We start from the raw sequence: 21,030 nt of genomic DNA, 5'->3' as shown, positions 1-21,030 counted from the left end.
TGGCAATCCTTACAGGGCATTCCTAGTCTTTAATATCATCCTCTTACTATTTACAGTTTCCTATTGTCTATTTCAAATCCACTGTTTAGTTTGTTCCTCACAACATCACTACAGAGTAGATTCTATTATGTCTGTTTTTCAGATGAGAAGACTGAGATTCAGTGGGGTGAAGGGACTTGACAAGGTCACAACCGTTAGGGTCCCAGATAAAACTGACTCCCACTCCAGTGCCCTTTGTGTACCACCACAGTGGCTCTCTCTCTATCAGCCTCTCTGTCCAAGGTCTTTTTAAAAAATAATCACCTTCTAAATTTATTCTCAGATCCACCATTGTTTAGAAATGCCCCTTGCTAGGTGACCAATCAATGCTGGCACAGATTTCTGCTACACTCTGCCAGATGGCACTTCATTATAATTATATTTAAACATTTTTGCCTATACCAAGGAGATCAACTTTTGCCTTTTCTGGGTCTTCAAGAGTCTTCTGGAATCCTGAGTTAATGCTCCCTTTTGATGTTGATATGACACTAACTCTGAGCATGTCCCATAAGCTCAACCTCAGTTCTCAAAAGGTTGTTCCACCCGAGAGCATCTCCTCCCCTACTCAGGATGAAGCTGTCTCTTGGACTAGAGTCACCTGACCTCTTTGGAGCATAAAACAAAGGCACAATGACCTCCAGCCTGCTCCTTGGAACTTCCCATCCTAGTGTCCTATGTCCAAACAGGACTAGAAGACTATAAGGAACAAGGCAAGAATGGAACAATCACCATTCATCAAAGGCATACTATGTGTCTGATACTTTAGGTATATTTGCTCACTCAATCCCCTGACTGCAGAAGGAGGCAAATGTTATTTTGCAGATAAGGAAAGTGAAGCTCAGTGTGGTGCTGTGACTTGTCCATAGGGACATCTTAAGGGTGGCCAAGCAGGACTAGAAACTAGCAGAGCCCATCCTGTACCCACTCTAGACACTGTCTGCCTCCCAGGGAGAAGCTTTTTGGGCTGATCTGGCCCACTTAGAGCCTGCCCTCGCAGTTCTACAAGCAGCAAGCGCTTTCTAGATGCCACATGACCCACCTTGTGTGCACTCAAGCAAGAATGTCTCTTGCTAGCTGTTTCCAAAGAGTATTCTCTGCAACCCTTTTTCTGGGTGATTTTGTTAGTAGCTGTGAAAATAAAGGTTTCTGTGTTTAAGTACATTTGGGAACATCAGCATTGGACAGATTTCTGTACTGTAGGGCTTCTCAGCCTTTAGGAAGCCAATATGCAGGATAAATCTTCAAGAGGGAAGTACAGGGGCACCTGGGCGGTGCCATTGGTTGGGCATCCGACTCTTGATCTCAGTTCGGGTCATGATCTCATGGTTCATGAGTTCAAGCCCCACATTGGGCTCTGTGCTGATGATATGGAGCTGACTTGGGATTCTGTCTTTCCTTCTCTCTGACCCTCTCCTGCTTGTACTCTCTCTCTCAAAATAAATAAATAAATAAATAAATAAATAAATAAATAAACTTAAAAATTAAAAAAAGAAAGAAAGAAAGTATAGAATGTTTCCCAAACTTATTTGACCATGAATGTTTTCTCAAGGAGTATCTCAATGTGTTTTCCTCAAAGCCTAATCACAGATGCCCCAGGCCCTCTCAGGCTGGTGGGGAGCCAGAGGTGAGAAGCAGAGCGGTTGTGCACATGGACTCTGGAGCCAGGCTGCCTGGGATCATTTCCCAGCCCTGCTGCACAGTAGCTGGGTGACATTGGGCAAATTACTCCATCTGTCCCTGCCTCAGTTTACCCATATGTGAAACACAGATGGTGATAACTATGTAGATTATATAATACAGGTAAACTTCTTAGAACAATATTTGGCACATAGTCAGTGCTCACTGTTAGTTGGCATTGTCAGTCCTTCACAAGCCTTGCAAAAAGGGATTCCTCACATATTCCCTCAGAACTAGCAGTCTGCACATGGCACTCACTGCCCATAGGCCAACAGCATCCTCTCAGTTTATAAAACCTCTTAACCAAGACGGCAGGAAGCCCCATAAAAGCCAGCCAAGGTTCCGTAGGAGTAGCCCTTCTTAACCTTGATGGCTGGGAAGGCCAGCCCCTTACAGACAGGCACATAAGATTCAGAAGACCCAGATTTGACACCCAAATTCCTCATTTTCCAGTGGGATCTTGAGTTTCCTCCCCTATAACATAGAACATAACAAGGCTCTAATCCAGGGCCTTCTCCACAGAGAAGGGTGGAGTTAGAGCACTAAGCAGGCAGAGGGGCTGAATAGCAGGACAGCACCAGTGACAGGTGGTAAGTATGTTCCCCTTTTGAGGAAATGGGAGAGGGTACCTATGACAAAGGTGCTTGGGTAGTGAATTAGGATAATTAACAGTAGCTTCTGCAACAGGCCCCAAATCTCAGTGCCTTTGAATGTACACCTTGCTGAGCTAAGTCTAATGCAAGTTGGGATACCCACCTCTATCTTCTGGCAAGAAGTTCTATAACAGAAAATCCCATGTGGAATATATAAGTGGGTGTGTGGATGCCAAGCGTTCCTGGATGACCCTGGCTGCCAAAACTGTGCTCCTCTGTTGCCCAGTTGTGTTCCCCTCCCCTTTTTGGAGAAGCAAGACGTATTTGCCCGCTGAGTTAATTCTCCCAGCTTCTCTAGGGCTCTACAAGCTCGGGAGTCTCTGGTTGCCTGGTTGACTGCATTATAGTGTTTTAATTTCTCACCTCTGGGAGCATCAGGCCTCACCAGTCCCCAGCCTCTGGCAGAGATGGTTAGCATTCTCTGAGTATTCCTGTGTTCCTCTTCATTCCCAGACTCTCTTGCTGTTGGTTGGGGCCCAGCCACTAATTCTGGCCAAGAGATTGTATGTCACCTCTGGGTTGAGGCACTGAGAGCCATGCCTCCTGCATCCCACTCTTCCTCCATTGAGATGGCTCTGTGTTTCATAGGAAGGCTGAAAGAACCAATTCAGCAACATATGTGCCCCCTCACCCTAAGTGTCATTTCTCCAGTTGTGGTTGGCAGACAGGACCATCCAGGAATTCTTGGCATTTATACAGCCATTTAATGCTAGATACAGCTTCCATATGGGGTTTTCTGTTATTAAACTTCTTTCTGTAATTTGAAGTATCATGACCTGTGATTCAGATACTCCCAGTACTACCATGAACAGTGTGCCAGGTGGCATGTCTCAGACTATAATGTGCACACAAATCACCTAGAGGTCTCATTAAGGTGCAGATACTGACTCAGTAGGTTTGAGGCCACACTCAGGAGTCTGCATTTCCAACAAGCTCCCAGGTGATACTGACGTTGTTGGTCCTAGACTGTACTCTGAAAAGCAAGGTGATGGGGCAGGGCTGACTTATTCACTAAGTATGGTGGGAACCATGCATAGTGCCCATGAAAATGTTTTAATTTCTTTTAAAATCAGAAGGGAAAAAAAGTAAACTTTCAGGCCAAAAAAATGTCCTGATAGATAACATTAATGTATTTATATCAACAGTTATAAAATAAATTTCTTAAGGAAGAAGGGACCCATGGAGACAAAAGTGCCTAAGGCCCACAAATATCCAATGTGGCTTTGGGACAGGGCAGGGGCACAGGAGGTGGTGTTAGGCTACATATAATGCATAAAACCATGAAATCCAGAGAATCCATGCGAGGTTATACAGAGTATATGGCTATGTGGTCGTCTGGGAGGATCACATGAGATACAATCAGAGAACATGCTTTGCAGAGGGTAGCTAGCTGCTCAAATCATTTTAGGGGGTCTCCTCAGGTTCTCCAGATCTCTCCCACCTAGGAAGCTCTGAAGAGGTATGCAGGGCCTCCTGGAGGTCCCCAAATTCTGGTGTCCCAAATGTCTTCCAAGGGACTTCCAGTCTTTTTTGCCTAGAACCCCATTCCATTGTTCACATCCATCTGCTCCCAGAGCCCAAGGACTTAAAGCAGCTGACCCTGTAGTGTGAGGGAAGAGGAACCAGACTCCAGAGGCTGCTTTTGTTAGTGACAAACACAACACATCTCTGATCTGAACAGCAAATGTCCAAAGCATGAGTCAAATACCTTGTTAACAGGAAAGAGAAAGAATAGGCATTCCCTTCAGCAGTAAATGTTTTCTCATATACACACCCTTCCACTTTACTCTGGACCCAGTGCCAGTTCTGACTGCCCAGAAAGGCACTGTGTGGGCTTTTAGACGATGGATAATAGCTGATTCTTCTAACATACCTGCAATCCTCCTTATCACATATGCAGCAACTGACAATGTCAGTACTCCAGGAGGACCTCAGTCATATGACCATTGGGGTGAATCACTGGGCCTTGGGCATGAACAATGCACAGATGAGGAAACTAAGGCCTCAGAAGGCAGAAGTGATTTGCTCAAGGACACAAAATGATTTGGAAGCAGAGCCAAGCCTAGAACCTGGGACCCCTACTTATAATGTTGTCTTCATTTCAGCACCAGGAATGAATACTGGAAGATACACTATCTTCAAACCTAGGAGTGTCTGTTCATTCATTGACTCACTCAATATCCACCAATAACCTGCTACAAACTTGCCATGGTTCTAGCTTACCTTAATACCTCTCTATAAATCCATGAAGACCTAACCTTTTTAACAGTCTTACCAGCCTTGGGGCACCTGGGTGGCTCAGTTGGGTAAGCATCTGAATCTTGATTTCGGCTTAGGTCATGATCTCACAATTCATAAGTTCAAGCCCTGCATCAGGCTCTGTGCTAGTGGTGTGGAGCCTGCTTGGGATTCTCTCTCTCCCCTCACTCTCTCTCTCTGCCCCAACCCTGCTCACAATCTCTCTCTCTCTAAAATAAATAAATCAACTTAAAAAAAAAGTCTTACCAGCCCAGCCACTACCTCCTCCTAGCCTGAGAGCTTCAAGTGTGAGATTCTGTCTGCTGATAGGCTGCATGCACTTTGAACCAAGGGCAATCAAGCCTTGACCTTGCCTCTCTCCTGAGTTAACTAATGAACCTCAGAAAACCTTGAGCTTCAAGCAAAAGAAAGATAATCAGCAAAAGAAAGATAATATTTTTACCTATCTCACCTATCAAAAATATGATAATATATGTAAAGAACTTAACATGGTATATAGCTGGTGTTCAACAAATGATAGCTGTTGTGGTAATGATAAGAAGTACACTATTATCACTCCTGTTATTGTCAAGCAAAACAAGAAGGCTCCTGAAGATTTCAGCGAGTGGAATCTTCCCCTCCAGGACTCTAAAAAGGCAGGCTTACTTCATCTGAGCAACTTCTTATAGACTGTAAGAGTCATGAGACAGGGACAACTTGCCAAGTGTTTCTGGGTCTAATTTGCCAGATCCTTGAGGTCTATCCCCACACCGCTCTTTCTCTGCTGGGCTGAAAAACCATCTGCTTCTATCAGTGTAAGGCCCTGTGATCCTCAGACCTGTTGAAATTGTCTGTACATGGTGACAACAACAAAGAAATAAAGCTACCTTCCAATACAACCACGTGGAAAACCCACATGCAAGGGATATGATTAGTTATCTAAGGAAGTGACTCAAGAAATTGTCTGTAAATGTGGCTGAAGGGTGAGGAGGCTTGACCGGGATCTCCAGATGACAGAACAGGAGGATGATTATGAGTTTACAGAGAACAACATCCTTTGGAAAGACTTCTGCTTTCAGCAATTTGCCCTTCTTTAGGAAGGACCCCTGTATATAAGGAATGGCTCCCCATGATCCTATTGCCTGTCCTCAGCTGATTAATACTGACCCACGATGGGCCCATCATGTTCTCTCTCCCAAGACCTTGGACAGAGACTAAGAGTCCCTGGACCCTGGCTGAGCCAGGGCTCTGCCCTAGAGCAGTGGTCTTCAGAGTGAGGAATGAGTGCCCATGGAATACGCAAGATGATCCAGGGGAACATGGGAAGACAACTGGAAACTGTTATTAAGTTCTACTTTCTTTGTATTATATAAGCAGATTGACAATGGGGCCTTCATTCAGTCTCTATGTTGAAAGGCCACTGTCACATCCAGTTTGTGAGATGTCCTGAAGGAACAGGGGAAATTCTACAATGCTAAGGGATTGACATAACAGCACCATCATGTATTCATTTGCTTTAGTGAAGTATGACACAGTTTGTATGTGCCCAAGTAAGTGGATTAGTGAAATATATTTATCTAGGTTTAACCAAACCAACCATCATAAAATGGGCAAGTGGCTTAAAAGTCTCTTAAAAATAAAATAAAATAAATAAAATAAAATAAAATAAAATAAAACAAAACAAAACAAAATAAAAGTCTCCTGCAAAAAAAATGTGGAATGAAGATACTACTAAGATACTACAAACACCACAAGCAACTCTCAAACATTTTTTGCAAACTGGTGAATAAAACTGAAAATTTTACTTACAATTCAGTAAGTAAAGATGCCCTTCTTCTACATCAGCTATTTGAGCTCGTTATCCTCTTCCTGCTCTCCCTCTCTCCCTGCCTTCCCCCTGATCTATTCTGTGCCCATGTTTCCAGATGACATCTACCAGATGTATCACTTGGGCTCCCATGCTTGTTTCCTGAGATTGGCCAATGGTCCAGGAGGAGGTGGGAGGAGAGAGAGGTTGGGGGATTTTCTTCTCTGTTCCCACTTGCTGCAGCACTACATCTCTGGCATGAATGTATCCCTTCTTAACTACAGCTCATTCTGGAGGGACCTTCTTCCCTGGATCCCCATGTCACTGGATTATGGTCTCACTATTTCTTTCTCCTGCCCCTTCCAGCTAGGGCTAGTAACAGCCTCCTGCTGTTGCTCATTCTGGGGTGCCTGGGAACCATCTTTTGTAAATAGTTCTTCTGTTAAAGTCTCTTGAGCCAGTTGAGTTGGATTTGGTTCCTTGCCAGAAGACTGATTGTTACAGTATCTCATTTACCATGACAGTCATTAAAGTGAGGGGTTATCCAAAGAGCTGAGATTTTAAAACATAATGAGCTCTCTCAGTAAGGAATACTCTTAAGGAAAGAGAAAAAAGCCAGTGGCACTGTTTAAAAAAAATAAAGCATGATTTTCATATATTATTTCATCTTTCTCAACCCTTCAAAATTTCTATTTTTATGTGTTTTATAAAATAACTGGCTTATTAATGTAGCTCATGAATATGACTTAAAGAAATGCACATAAATTGGAGGTGCATTCTAAAACAATTTTTTTAACTGATGAGATGAACCATCAAAAAACCTTTGCCCTAGAGAAGACCTCTGCTCTAGAAAAAAAAAAAAAAAGGTAAGTTCCTGCTGTCATGTCCCCAGCACTGCCCTGGGGATTGCCTTCCCAATACCTGCCTGTCTACTTTTTCCTTTGATTCTCTGAACTACCTTCCAGCAAACCCCATCTTTCTCCAGAATAAAACGGGACTCCAAAGACAAAGGCTGATTTAAGGCTTCCAGGGGAGAGACCCCTCTTGTGCTCTGGGGAAGTCTCTCTGTTGTAGGCAGAAATTACTATCAGGCTCTAGCCTAGGTGAAACACCCCCTCAGAACGTTCTACCTTCTGAGAAAAATTTTCATCTTCCAGGCATTTTGGTCACTGGAAAGGATTATCTCCCACCATACATTAGCACACAGACATTCAGAATTATATACTTCAGTCTCTTATGAGTTTGATTATCATGAGTCAGTCTCCATGTGAACAATCAACTCCAGGCCACTGACCAGGCTTAGGGATAGGGCTAGGACCTTGGAACATCCCCCAAGATGATGCTTTTTAGGGAGTTCTCTTGGCATTCATCCATCTAGGTTCCTCCTAACAACACTTAACCTCATCACCACTACCTTCCAACCTACATTAGGGACTAGTTGGACCACAGCTGGGAAACAGGAAAGACGTCTTAGGTGAGAAGCCCAGAAAGACATTATATTCTTTCTACCAGTGAATCAAGCCCAGGTTGAAAATATCACGATGAGACAGCCCTTTGAAAAACCTGACAATTTGGAGCCACAAAATAGAGGAGTCCCATGTGCTCAATGTTAACCTGGGCTTGAATAATAGTTATTATTTGTTGAATACTTATACACAAATAAGTTCTTTAAATACACTAATCCATTTCATCTTTATAACAATTCTTTGAACAAGACACATCATGACCAGCCTATTTTATATGTCAGGAAAGTAAGGCAGCAGAGGTTAGATCATTTTGCCCAAGGTCACGCAATAAGTTGCAAGGCTGAGACTTGGTTCAGGTCATTTGACTTTAGAAGCTGGGGTCTCAACCACTACTCCATGCTGCCTCTGAGGCAGACTGGGTGACTATGGCAGGATCTATGACCTTTTAGGGCACAAGACTTGGTGAGTCAGAGAATGTCTCAAGACTCACAGTGTACAACATGGCATTTCTTATGATAGAGATTCTAGACTTGTACTGTATTTTCCTACCAGAGGAAGGGGCTTGTTCATAGACAAGGTTATGAAACATGATAAAGATTGTCACATATTGAAAGAAGACAGAGATACAGAGTAGAGCTGTCCAGCATCCTGCCCCAAAGCTCAGGGCATTTTTGTTCCAAGAAGCAGTGCCAGGACCCCCTAGGCTCAAACTACAGAGGCAGGCACAGAGGATGGACATTCTCACTCTCCTCTATGGCCTGGGTATATGTGCCACAGACAGATGGAAGTTGCCACAGATTAGGCGTCTGATAGTTTTTTATTTGAGTCCCCTTTCTTTACTTACTAGTTAATATTAGTTGTTTTGAGTAAGTGGACTGTGTCAGTTGCTCACAAATATCTCCCTTAGATGGCTATGGTCTGAGTTTAACAACATATTATATATATAAAACACCTGGCACAAACAGCATGCTCAAACAATGGTAGTTCCCATCCCCTCCTTTCATTGTCTATCTACATGAAGGATCCCAGAGGAAGAGGTAGTTAGGAGGCCATTTGCTCCTTGACTGGAGCTGCCTAAATGGAACTTGCATGAAAAATAATTCACACCAGATACTAGTTGGATGCTTGTCTTGTCCACAGAAGGACTGCTCCTCAAACAGGTGCCCACTAAGCATGTCAGGAAGAGAAAGGGTGAAGTTCCATCAGGCAGGAGAGAGAGGAGCTAGGGGTGCTCACCTCCTGGTACTACATGGCAGCCTCTGCAGCCTGAAAGCTCCCTACCTGTCACTAGGGTGTGGCACATCTGCTGGTGTACATCACCTCAGAGGCCAGCTTTGCAACAGGGCTTGGGTCAGCCCTCACTGAGGCACCATTAAGGGCATCATGCTTCTTCTCCTACATGATTGTTTCATTGGTGTGGGAGGAGCCACAGAATGCAAGACTCCCAACTCCCCCCCGCCCCCAGGGGAATGGCTATCTTTTTTTTTTAATATAACTTATTGTCACATTAGCTAACATACAGTGTATACAGTGTGCTCTTGGCTTTGGGAGCAGATTCCCATGGTTCATTGCTTACATACAACACCCAGTGCTCGTCCCAACAAGTGCCCTCCTTAATGCCCATCATCCATTTTCCCCTCTCCCCCATCCCCTTCCCATCAACCCTCAGTTGAAGGAGAAAACCAAAGCGGGAGGCATCACAATCCCAGAGTTTAGCCTCTACTACAAAGCTGTAATCTTCAAGACAGCATGGTATTGGCACAAAAACAGACACATAGACCAATGGAATAGAATAGAGACTCCAGAATTGGACCTCAAAATGTATGGCCAACTAATCTTTGACAAAGCAGGAAAGAATATCCAATGGAAAAAAGACAGTCTCTTTAACAAATGGTGCTGGGAGAACTGGACAGCAACATGCAGAAGAATGAAACTAGACCACTTTCTTACACCATTCACAAAAATAAACTCAAAATGGATGAAGGACCTGAATGTGAGACAGGAAACCATCAAAACCCTACAGGAGAAAGCAGGAAAAAAAACCTCTCTGACCTCAGCCACAGCAATTTCTTACTTGACACATCTCCAAAGGCAAGGGAATTAAAAGCAAAAATGAACTATTGGGACCTCATCAAGATAAAAAGCTTCTGCACTGCAAAGGAAACAATCAACAAAACTAAAAGGCAACCGACGGAATGGGAAAATATATTTGTAAATGACATATCGGACAAAGGTCTAGTATCCAATATCTGTAAAGAACTCACCAAACTCCACACCTGAAAAACAAATAATCCAGTGAAGAAATGGGAAGAAGACATGAATAGACACTTTTCTAAAGAAGACATCCAGATAGCCAACAGGCACATGAAAAGATGCTCAACGTCACTCCTCATCAGGGAAATACAAATCAAAACCACACTGAGATACCACCTCATGCCAGTCAGAGTGGCTAAAATGAACAAATCAGGAGACTTTAGATGCTGGAGAGGATGTGGAGAAACGGGAACCCTCTTGCACTGATGGTGGGAATGCAAACTGGTGCAGCCGCTCTGGAAAACAGTGTGGAGGTTCCTCAAAAAATTAAAAATAGACCTACCCTATGACCCAGCAATAGCACTGGTAGGAATTTACCCAAGGGATACAGGAGTACTGATGCATAGGGACACTTGTACCCCAATGTTTATAGCAGCACTTTCAACAATAGCCAAATTATGGAAAGAGCCTAAATGTCCATCAACTGATAAATGGATAAAGAAGTTGTGGTTTATATATACAATGGAATACTACTTGGCAATGAGAAAGAATGAAATATGGCCTCTTGTAGCAACGTGGATGGAACTGGAGAATGTTACACTAAGTGAAGTAAGTCATACAGAGAAAGACAGATACCATATGTTTTCACTCTTATGTGGATCCTGAGAAACTTAACAGAAGACCATGGGGGAGGGGAAGGGGGAAAAAGTTACAGAGAAGGAAGGCAGCAAACCATGAGACTCTTAAAAACTGAGAATAAACTGAGGGTTGATGGGGCGTGGGAGGGCGGGGAAAGTGGGTGATGGGCATTGAGGAGGGCACCTGTTAGGATGAGCACTGGCTGTTGTATGGAAACAAATTTGCCAATAAATTTCATATTTTAAAAAATAATTAAAAAATAAAATCTCAGAGGGTGTGTGAGTGAAAAAAATATATATAGCCTTGAAACATATGGCGGAAAAACTCTGAAAAAAAGAAAAGTCTCTTATAGTTTGCCTCACTCTCCAGGGGAATGGCTGTCAGATGGTGGGTTCTGACAATGGTCAGCCTGACTGGCTTAGCCCTTTCCTCTTTCCTTTCTCTTGGGAATGTTCTCCCTGTAGGGGACACGCATTCTGCTCTGCATTTCCTTGCTTTATGATTTAAGGGGGCCTGCCTCCACTAGAGGGCACTCCAGAGGGCTGGGGTAAGTAGGCTTTACAAAGCCTGCTTGTCAATTAATTTCCAACAAAGGAGGCAAGAATATGCAATGGGGAAAAGGCAGTGTCTTCAACAAATGGTGTTGGGAAAACTGGACACTCAGATGCAAGAGAATGAAACTGGACCACTTTCTAACACCATACACAAAAATAAACTCAAAATGGATTAAAGACCAAAATGTGAAACCTGAAGAGAGCACAGGCAATAATTTCTCTGACATTGGCTGTAGCAATATTTTTCTAGTTATGTCTCCTGAGGCAAGGGAAATGAAAGCAAAAATAAACTATTGGGACTATATCAAAATAAAAAGCTTGTGAACACTGAAGGAAACAATCAACAAAACTACAAGACAACTACCAAATGGGAGAAGATATTTGCAAATGACATATCCAATAAAGAGTTAGTATCCAAAATATATAAAGAAATTATACAACTCAACACCAAAAAACCCCCAAATAATCCAATTAAAAAGTTAGAAGACATGAACAGACATTCTCCAAAGAAGACATACAGATGAGGAACAGACATGAAAAGATGCTCAACATCCCTTATCAAGAGGGAAATGCAAATCAAAACCACAATGAGATATCACCTCACACCTGTCAGAATGGCTAAAATCAAAAGCACAAGAGCCTTTCTCTCTCCCGGCCATCTTGGAGGTTGCTTTTGGTTGGGTCCGTCCCGCACCTAAGGCAGGAAGATGGTGGCCGCAAAGAAGATGAAAAAGTCGCTGGAGCCCAACAGCTCTAGGCTCCAACTCATTATGAAAAGTGGGAAGTATGTGTTGGGGTACAAGCAGACTCTGGAAATGATCCGACATGGCAAAGTGAAACTGGTCATCCTCGCCAACAACTGCCCAGCCTTGAGGAAATCTGAAATAGAATACTATGCCATGTTGGCCAAAACTGGTGTCCATCACTACAGTGGCAATACTATTGAATTGGGCACAGCTTGTGGGAAATACTACAGAGTGTGCACACTGACTATTATTGATCCAGGTGATTCTGATATCATTCGAAGCATGCCAGAACAGACTGGTGAAAAGTGAATCAAATAAAAGTTTTCTTTAATAAAATTGGCTAGAGCTTGTTTTAAAACCTGAAAGAAAAAAAAAAGCACAAGAAACAACAAGTGTTGGTGAGGATGCCATTTACTGGCTTTGTGTTGTTGGACAAGTTCCTGGCCCTCTCTGTGCCTCAGTTTCCTGATCTACATAACAGAGATAATCACAGTAACTACTTCGGGGGGTTGCTATGTGGACTAAATGAGGTACTGCCAATAAAACCTTAGAACAGCACCTAGCACACAGTAAGTACTCAATAAGTGTTAGCTACCCCTGTTATTACTTTTATCCAATAAGCAAACTTTATAACTCTACCATAAATGGAAAAAGCAGTACGGCTTATACCACAAGGTGAGAGGAGTTATACAAATAAATGAAAACACTTATTAAATACTAGCTATTGCCTGACAAAGGCTCCAGGCTCAAGGCTTGCTCTCATTTTGGCCAAGAAGGGAGACAAGCCAGGGTCTGAAAGATGTTGAAGGCACAGACAGTTCAAGCCAGGGTGAACAACTTGTCCTGAATTGCCTGAGACTTCTGATTTTAGTGCTGAAAGTCCTGTAGCCCCTCTCATTCCCAGGCTACATCAGATGGAGGCTTTCTTCTTCACAGCAGGACTAAAAATAACTCACAAGGGAATGACATTCTTGTGATGTGAGTTTGTGTGTTTAGGGCTGAGTCAGTATCTCACTTATTATCTTGCAGAATAAGTCACACCTTGGGCCACACCACCCAAGCCTGCCTCTGAGAGCTGGGTTTCCAAATGTCATACATGTACAGAAAAGCCATCATGTGTGTACCACTGAAGCAGTCCCCAAAGAAAAATCACATTCATAAGGGCCCAAGAAAAGCAACAGTGATCAAACCATGGCACAGCTAAAATTACTCTATATTATACAACCATTGAAAAATCATGTTTTGAAGTATCTTTAATGGCATGGAAAATTATGCATAGGGGCACATGTACCCCAATGTTTATAGCAGCACTTTCAACAATAGCCAAATTATGGAAAGAGTCTAAATGTCTATCAGCTGGTGAATGGATAAAGAAGATGTGGTTTATATATACAATGAAATACTACTTGGCAATGAGAAAGAATGGAATCATGCCATTTGCAGCAACGTGGATGGAACTGGAGGGTGTTATGCTAAGTGAAATAAGTCAATCAGAGAAAGACAGATATCATATGTTTTCATTCATATGTGGATCTTGAGAAACTTAACAGAAGACCATCGGGAAAGGGAAGGGGGGAAAATAGTTACAAACAGAGAGGGAGGGAAGGAAACCACAAGAGACTCTTAAATACAGAGAACAAACTGAGGGTGGATGGGGGGTTGGGAGAGAGGGGAAAATGGGTGATGGGCATTGAGGAGGGCACCTGTGGGGATGAGCACTGGGTGTTGTATGTAAGCCAATTTGACAATAAATTATATTTTAAAAATGATGACAATAGAATGTTCAATTTTTAAAAAGCAGATTAAGATGTCCTTCAGTGAGTGGATAAAGAAACTGTGGTACATCAAGACAATAGAATATTATCTGGTGCTAAAAAGAATGAGCTATCAAGCCATGAAAAGACATGGAGCAGGGCACCTGGGTGGCTAAGTCAGTTAAGCATCTGACTTCGGCTCAGGTCATGATCTCATGGTTCATGAGTTTGAGCCCCACATCAGGCTCTGCACTGACAGTGTGGAGCCTGCTTGGGATTCTCTCTTTCTCCCTCTCTCTGCGCCCCTCCTCTAGTCACTCTCTCTATCTCAAAATAAATTTTATTTTATTTTATTTATAATGTTTATTTATTTTTGAGAGAGAGAGAGATAGAGTGCAAGCAGGGGAGGGGCAGAAAGAGTGAGAGATACAGAATCTGAAGCAGGCTCCAAACTCGTGTATGGCGAGATCATGACCTGAACCAAAGTCGGACACTTAACCAACTGAACCACCCAGGCACCCCTCAAAATAAATTTTTTTAAAAACTTAAAAAAAAAAAGAAAAGATATGGAGGAAACTTAAATGCATATTACTAAATGAAACAAGCCAGTCTGAAAAGCCTACATACTATATGCTTCCAACTAGATGACATTCTGGAAAAAGTGAAACTATGGAGACAGTAAAAACGTCAGTGATTGCTAGGGGTTGGAGTTGGGAAGAAGGGTAAGTAGGTGGAGCACAGGGGATCTTCAGGGCAGTGACACTACTCTGCATGATATTATAATGGTGGATACATGCCCTTATACCCACAGAATGAATAACACCAAGAGTGAACCCTAAGGTAAACTATGGACTTTGGGTAATAATGATATGTCAGTGTAGGCTCATGAATTGTAACAAATGAACCACTCTGGTGGGGGTTGTTGATAATGGGGGAGGCTGTGCATGTGTGAGGCCGGAGGTATATGGGAAATCTCTGTACCTTCCTCTCAATTTTGCTGTGAACCGAAACTGCTCTAGAAAACTTAAATCTTTAAAAAAAAATTTTAAATACATATTAGTTTTAAAACCACATATAGTAAGACCTTAGTTTTATAAATTGCAGAGAAACACACCGTCATATTAACAATACTTATTTCTGAGTGACAGGATTCTGGGGGATTTTTTATTTCTTCATATTTACTTCTGTATTTCTTTTTTTAAATGTTTATTTATTTATTTTTGAGAGAGAGTGCACGCACAGGGAAGGGGCAGAGAGAGGGGACCGACAGAATCCCAAGCAAGCTCTGCACCATCATCACAGAGCCCACTGTGGGGCTTGAACTCATGAACCATGAGATCACGACCTAAGCCAAAATCAGGAGTCAACGCTTAACCGACTGAGCCACCCAGATGCCCCTGTATTTCTTGTTTATACTTATTTATATATTTCCAAAGAAATTTTAGCATGGAACATATATTTCCTTTATTATAAGGGAAAAAATGAATAAGAATTATACATAAAATAGTACTAGGAGGAAAGTAACCAGAACCGATTAAGTCCAGACTTTGAAAACTGTTTTTTACAGCTGTGGCCCACTGGGAAGGAGGTTTCCTCGCTGACCATCATCTGCTTTCCTTCTCCTCTGGAGAAAGCCCTTGCAGAGAAGGCAGGGCTTGTACAAGGTCATGGGCTCATGTTGCCTCTGCATTCCATCCAGTGAGGCTGCCCTGAGCTGTCCCCTGAACCTCAGGCTCCAGCCTCCAGGGTCTATAGGGCAAACACAATATCTCTTTCCCTCTTTTCTTGATTTTGGCATCATGTGGACGGTGGCACTTGATAACTTCCCCAAGTCGCGTGTTACTAACTAGAAGCAGGGTGGATCTAACACAGGAAGTCTGCACTTTAGACCCAAGTGGCCTGAGCTGACATCCCTGCTCACCACTATGGGCTGTGTAGCCTTGGGCACATTACTCCATCTCTTTCTACCACAGCGGCCTCGTGTCCATTGTGAGGATTAAATGAAATAACGTTCCAGCACAGATCCTGGCACAAGCATCTCATGAGGGGCTTCATTTATATCAATTTTCTCTCTCCTTCCTTTTATGTTTACCACACAAGAAGTCAGTTCTCTATCCCCCTCCCATCGATTCAGAGAGCTTCCCAAGTGGCAGGGGCAACATCTGACCTCCAAAATTTCTCCTTCCCACCCATCCAGGACTCTGCTCCTCCTGGGTCACAACCCCTCAGCTGATGTCTGAATGGCAGGCCAGTGGCTCCGTGGAGAGGTGGCCAGGGTGGGAGGAGGTGGCCAACTTGAGACCCCCACCTTACCAGGCTAAAATAATCTGATCATCAGGTATGCATACACAATAAACCAGGGCCCTGTTTAACTGGAACACAATTTGTGAGCATTATGTCCATTTCTTCATAAGGAAAACAAATTGATCCTTGAATATTCAGTCCCTCCCAGCATCATTCTGGGTGCAGGCACACAGTGGAAATGAGACAAGGTCTCAGCCCTCACAGGGCTGTCTCTTCTCCTGCTGGAGGGGTGGGCTACATCCATCCACCTTCATTACCAAGACGTGAAGGAAAGAGGCAGGGCCATTGGAGAAGTTGAGAACCGTACTTATGGTTCAGCCCATCAGGCATCATCCAGCTTCCTCTCATGGAGACTTAGAACCCTCACCCTGAAGCCATGAGCCCACTGGTCCACCTGAGAATCAGTGCCAAGAAGAAGGTATTACATGGCACTGACTACCCTCATTCAAGATACTAAATTGCCTGCTCTGGCACTGGGTGGCTGGGTGACTTTGGACAAGTCATTTAACATCCCCTACTCATAGTGTCCTCCCTGTAAAGTTGGGCAAAGATAACATCCCTCATAGCGTTACTGAGGACAGCACAAGAAATCATGTGCAGGAAGCCTGAGGCAGAGCATCAGGAGACAGTTGGGGCTTCCCCACTGCCCTCTCAGAAGCGGTACCAAGTGGAGATGAATAGAGCATGGTGGTTAAGAGCAGAGCCTCCGGAGACAGGCTGACTGGGGTCAAATGCCAGTTCCACCTCTCACCAGCTGTGTGACCTCTCTATGCTAAAATGTCCCCATCTACAAGATGATGGTAGTAACAATAATCCCTGCCCCGTAGGGCTGTGGAAGCTAAATTACTATATGGGATGTGCTTAGAACAGTGTTAGATGTATTAAAAATAGTGTGTTTGCTTTTTTTCCCCTTCTTCCAAAAAACATTGTTTATGGGAGCATTGATTATGTTGTAGCAATTAGTACATGATTATACATCCCAGGCAACCTTTGAGGGTATGCAGGAATGTCCCACTTTACCACCAAGCATAGAGAAAGGTACATCAGCTGTGAATATAGTCACCCTCAACACACACATACACACACACACACACACACACACACACACACACACACACCACTGTATCAAGGATGACCAAACATGACGGTGACAACTGTATCGTTCACTTGGTCAGAAATCACAAGAAACTACTGAAGGTGGGAGTACCCTGTCACTCACGCCTTGTCTGCTGTTAGACTCAGACTTGGGTTCACTGCTAGCACTGCTCTTCCTTAGCAGTCTGACCTTAGGCAAGTCACTTAACCTGACTTTCCTCCCCAGAAAAGTGCCCCAGGAGGCTGTAAGGGAATTAACCCCACCTGTCCCACGAGGGTGTCCTCGCCCCCTGGTGGGGATGACAGAATCCTTAGCAGACTCTGACTCCCTAGTGCTTCCAGCCTAACAGTCCTGGGAAGCTTCCTCCTTCTCCCTGCAGGAGACCCAGCCCAAACAAGCCCATGGCTTCTTTACTTCCCCCTGAGAGGCCCCCAAAAGGCAGCCTGAAGAGTGTTAAGAGAACACCAGCTGCCGAGCTCTGGGAGGCAGGAGTACTAGCCAGGGGCCCCAGACCCTGCACTCTGTTGACTCAAACTGCAGAGAATCTCCAGGCTTTCACAGCCGTTTCCTGGGCAGGAGGGAACAAGACAGCTAGGCCCCTCTCTGCCCTCTGTCCACTGGCCTTTCCTTTGGGGGAAGTCAGCCTGAGTGCTATACGATAGCTTTGACACCAAGCTCCTGGAGGTGAGCCAGGCTAGGGAAACAGGTTGGGCACATGTACCCACTCCAGAGAGGAGGGAAAGGGCACAGGGGGCAAAGCTGGGCACAGAAGGAAACATGGAGACAGAGATAAAAACAGAGGCTACAACCAGAACACAGGACAGAAGGGGCAGGCACAGAAACAGGGGCAGGGTCAAGGATGGAGACAGGGCTGGGCCAGCACAGGGTCCTACGTGGATGGGGGTGCAGCACAAGGTCAAAGTGGAGGACAGAGGGAGTAAGCACAGAGCTGAGCTGGGAAAGGGATAGCAGGCAGTGGGGGGAAAGCCCTGCCCAGAAGCCTTGCATAACCTGAGGACCCGCTATTTCCCCAAAGGGGCCCACAGGAAATCTGGGGGTGGGCTCTCCACTCAGAACCCACATTTTCACCCCAGCCTGTGCACCCTTTCCAACAGCAGCAGACGGAGCATGGTTTAGTTAAGTTAGAGGACTGGCAAGATTCACTTCTTATTTAAAAATCATGACAGCAACAATAAAAATACTCAGCTGAAATGGCACCCAAAAAAGCCAACTCCCCTGAAAGTTAAAGTCAAGCGCCCCCATCCCAGCACCTTGTACCTTTAAGGAGGAGAAGGGTTCCCTCGCGTCCCAGCTGAAGAGCAGGTTATTCTTGGATATAGCAATGACTTACCTAAAACTGAGTTATTCCCCTTTCCTCTTCTGGCCAGCCTCTCTTCACTCTGGGGAGCTTTTACCATTTAAGGTCAATGTTACATCTGGCTCTGGAGCTCCGAGCTGAGAAGCCTCTGGCTGCTGAGCCTTGGCCACCGCCTCCTCCTAGAGGGGCTGGGACTTGGAGCCTGGAGCTCCTCGGGGAGCCCCCTGTGTCCCCACTGAGGGGGCTAATGGCAGGGGAAGCTGACCAAGCCAGCCCCAGGGCTCAGGGCACACTGGGCCTGCAAGGCAGCTGCTTGCCCTGAGTGCCTCCCATGGGGACCCGCACAGCACAGGGCAGTGCCCATGGGCGGCTCATGCTGCTGGGCACTGTCCTGGACAGACAGGGACCAAAAGAACTCTGCAGATCTGCCTCCTAGCCTGGAATCCCCAGCAAGCATGTGAAGCTGGACAAGACCCTGGCTCAGGGCCAGGAGAAACTGGGAACACTTCCTGTCCCAGAGATTCATGGGGGGGGGGGGGGCTGCTCCCACCTTAAACCCTTGGGATTATCAGAGAGAAGGGCCTAGTAGGTTCAGCTAATTCCAGACCTGGCAGCAGCCCCAGGGGCTTCAATCCCTGTTCCTGCATTGGGCAGACCCATGGACTTTGCATTGTGGAGCCCCAGTTTCCTCATCTCTAAGACAGGGATAACAGTGATAACACCTCACTCACAGAGTTGCAGGAGGGATAAAGGAGACCATAGGGAAGGCTTAGCACAGTGTCAGCATGTCACAGTGCTGACAGGCACAAATTTGTTTCCTTCCCCTGCCCAGATGCAGGCAAGGACGGGTTGTCTCTCTCCCGGAGCCCACATGCCGACCCTACTTGCTCCTCACCCACCTTGGATGCAGTCCCCACCTAGGGCCAAAGTCATGGAGCTCCAGACTCTGTGCAAGTCACATGGGGACTCCAGCCTTCTTCTGAGGCCAGAAGCAGCTCAGAGAAGCCCTGGATAGAGTTGCCAGATAAAATACAAAACACCCACTTAACTCTGAATTTCAGATAAACAACACATAACTTTTATAGTATAAGTATATCCAAAACAACATCATACAGTGTAGTTTTAAGTATGTCCAATATATATATATATATATATATATATATATATATATATATATATACTTGTGTGCATGCAAGGGTGTGTGATGAGGGTGTAAAGTGTGGGTGTGTATACAAACCATATATTGAACACCTGCTGTATTCCAACCTCTATAATAGATGCTCTACATAAAAGCATGTAGTGCCCTACAAAATGGAGTTATTGTACCTTCCCTTCCAAAAGGAAATTGAGACATGAAGAAGTGAAACCACTCTCCTGACATTCCACACATGGGAAATGGTAGAGCTAAGAGGTGAACTTAGGTGGATTGGCCTTAAAGCTCTTTCCCCTTGGGGCACCTGGGTGGCTCAGTCAGTTAAGCGTCCAACTCTTGATTTCGGCCCAGGTCATGATCTCACGGGTTCGTGAGTTCAAGCCCCACGTCAGGCTCTGTGCTGACAGGTACAGAGCCTGCTTGGGATTCTCAGTCTTCCTCTCTCTCTGCCCCTGCCCTGCTCATATGCTTTCTCTCTCTCTCTCTCTCTCTGTCTCTGTCTCTCTCTCTCTCAAATAAATAAACTTAAAAAGCTCTTTCCCCTTCAGCCAGCGTGTCTTAAACTAGAGTTCATAGATAGCCTTCAGGAGCTTCTGAGCCCACTGAAATTGTATGTGAAACACTGTGTGATTTGTATTTCTCTTGGGTCCAGGCCCATAGCTTTCACCAGACTCACAAGGAATCATCAAATAACTTCTAAAATCACTGAATTAATACAAGAATTTCATAAAACACATTACTAGTGGGCATGTAATATGGAACAAGTTCTATAGAAGACAATTTAGCCTTATCAAGATTATAAGGTTCATCTCCTTTGGCCCAGTTTCACTTCTAGGAATTTTTTTCTACAAACACACTCCCACACTTGGGAGATGACAAATGAACAAGATTATTCACTGCAGCTTTGTCTATAAAAGCAAAAGGATTGGAAACGACACAAATGTGTATCAACTGGGGGCCATAAAAGATGATGGGATCCAGCCATAACAAAGGATAAGGAAACTCTTTGTGTAGTGATATGAAAAGCCTCCAAGATATGATTAAGTGGGAAAAGTAAGATAACAGAACAGTATATGGATAGATAGATAGATAGGTAGATAGATAGATAGATAGATAGATAGATAGATATAGATATACATACACACATGCACAAATATACTTATGTTCACACATACACAAGTCACAAGTTCATGTGTGTATGTGTGCACACAATCTCACTAAAACAGCATACGAAACAAATAACATTAACAATACTGGCCAATGGGGAGAGAAACTGAGTGGCCGGGGCAGAAAGTATCCACTATATACCTTATGTATGTATTCAAAGTTTTGA

General features: G+C 44.3%; 2 protein-coding genes and 1 long non-coding RNA gene across 5 annotated transcripts in view; 2 read left to right on the top strand and 1 right to left on the bottom strand.

Moving 5' to 3' along the window:
• IRAG1 (inositol 1,4,5-triphosphate receptor associated 1) overlaps nucleotides 1-18,996 on the bottom strand; it is a 120,291-nt gene extending 101,295 nt beyond the window's left edge. The window contains exon 1 of one of the 2 annotated variants that reach the window (XM_027073146.2): nucleotides 18,578-18,996. In XM_027073146.2, coding sequence (XP_026928947.1) covers nucleotides 18,578-18,644 — 67 coding nt within the window. In that variant the 5' untranslated portion in view covers nucleotides 18,645-18,996. Of the gene's footprint in view, nucleotides 1-18,504 lie in introns of both variants that reach the window. The other variant, XM_027073153.2, reaches the window with a different exon arrangement.
• Nucleotides 1-21,030, top strand: part of LOC113603477 (uncharacterized) — a 204,133-nt gene that overhangs the window by 143,503 nt on the left and 39,600 nt on the right. The gene's annotated exons all lie outside the window — the stretch shown is intronic.
• On the top strand, nucleotides 11,970-12,459 carry LOC106971833 (60S ribosomal protein L30-like). The gene has a single exon (XM_027073154.2). It carries the CDS (start codon nucleotides 12,034-12,036, stop codon nucleotides 12,379-12,381), a length of 348 nt encoding a protein of 115 aa, XP_026928955.1. The 5' UTR covers nucleotides 11,970-12,033; the 3' UTR covers nucleotides 12,382-12,459.

Source organism: Acinonyx jubatus, chromosome D1, assembly GCF_027475565.1.
Source record: "Acinonyx jubatus isolate Ajub_Pintada_27869175 chromosome D1, VMU_Ajub_asm_v1.0, whole genome shotgun sequence".
NCBI lineage: Eukaryota > Metazoa > Chordata > Mammalia > Carnivora > Felidae > Acinonyx > Acinonyx jubatus.
The sequence above is the reverse complement of the archived record's forward strand: the minus strand, read 5'-3'. Positions and strand labels throughout refer to the sequence as shown.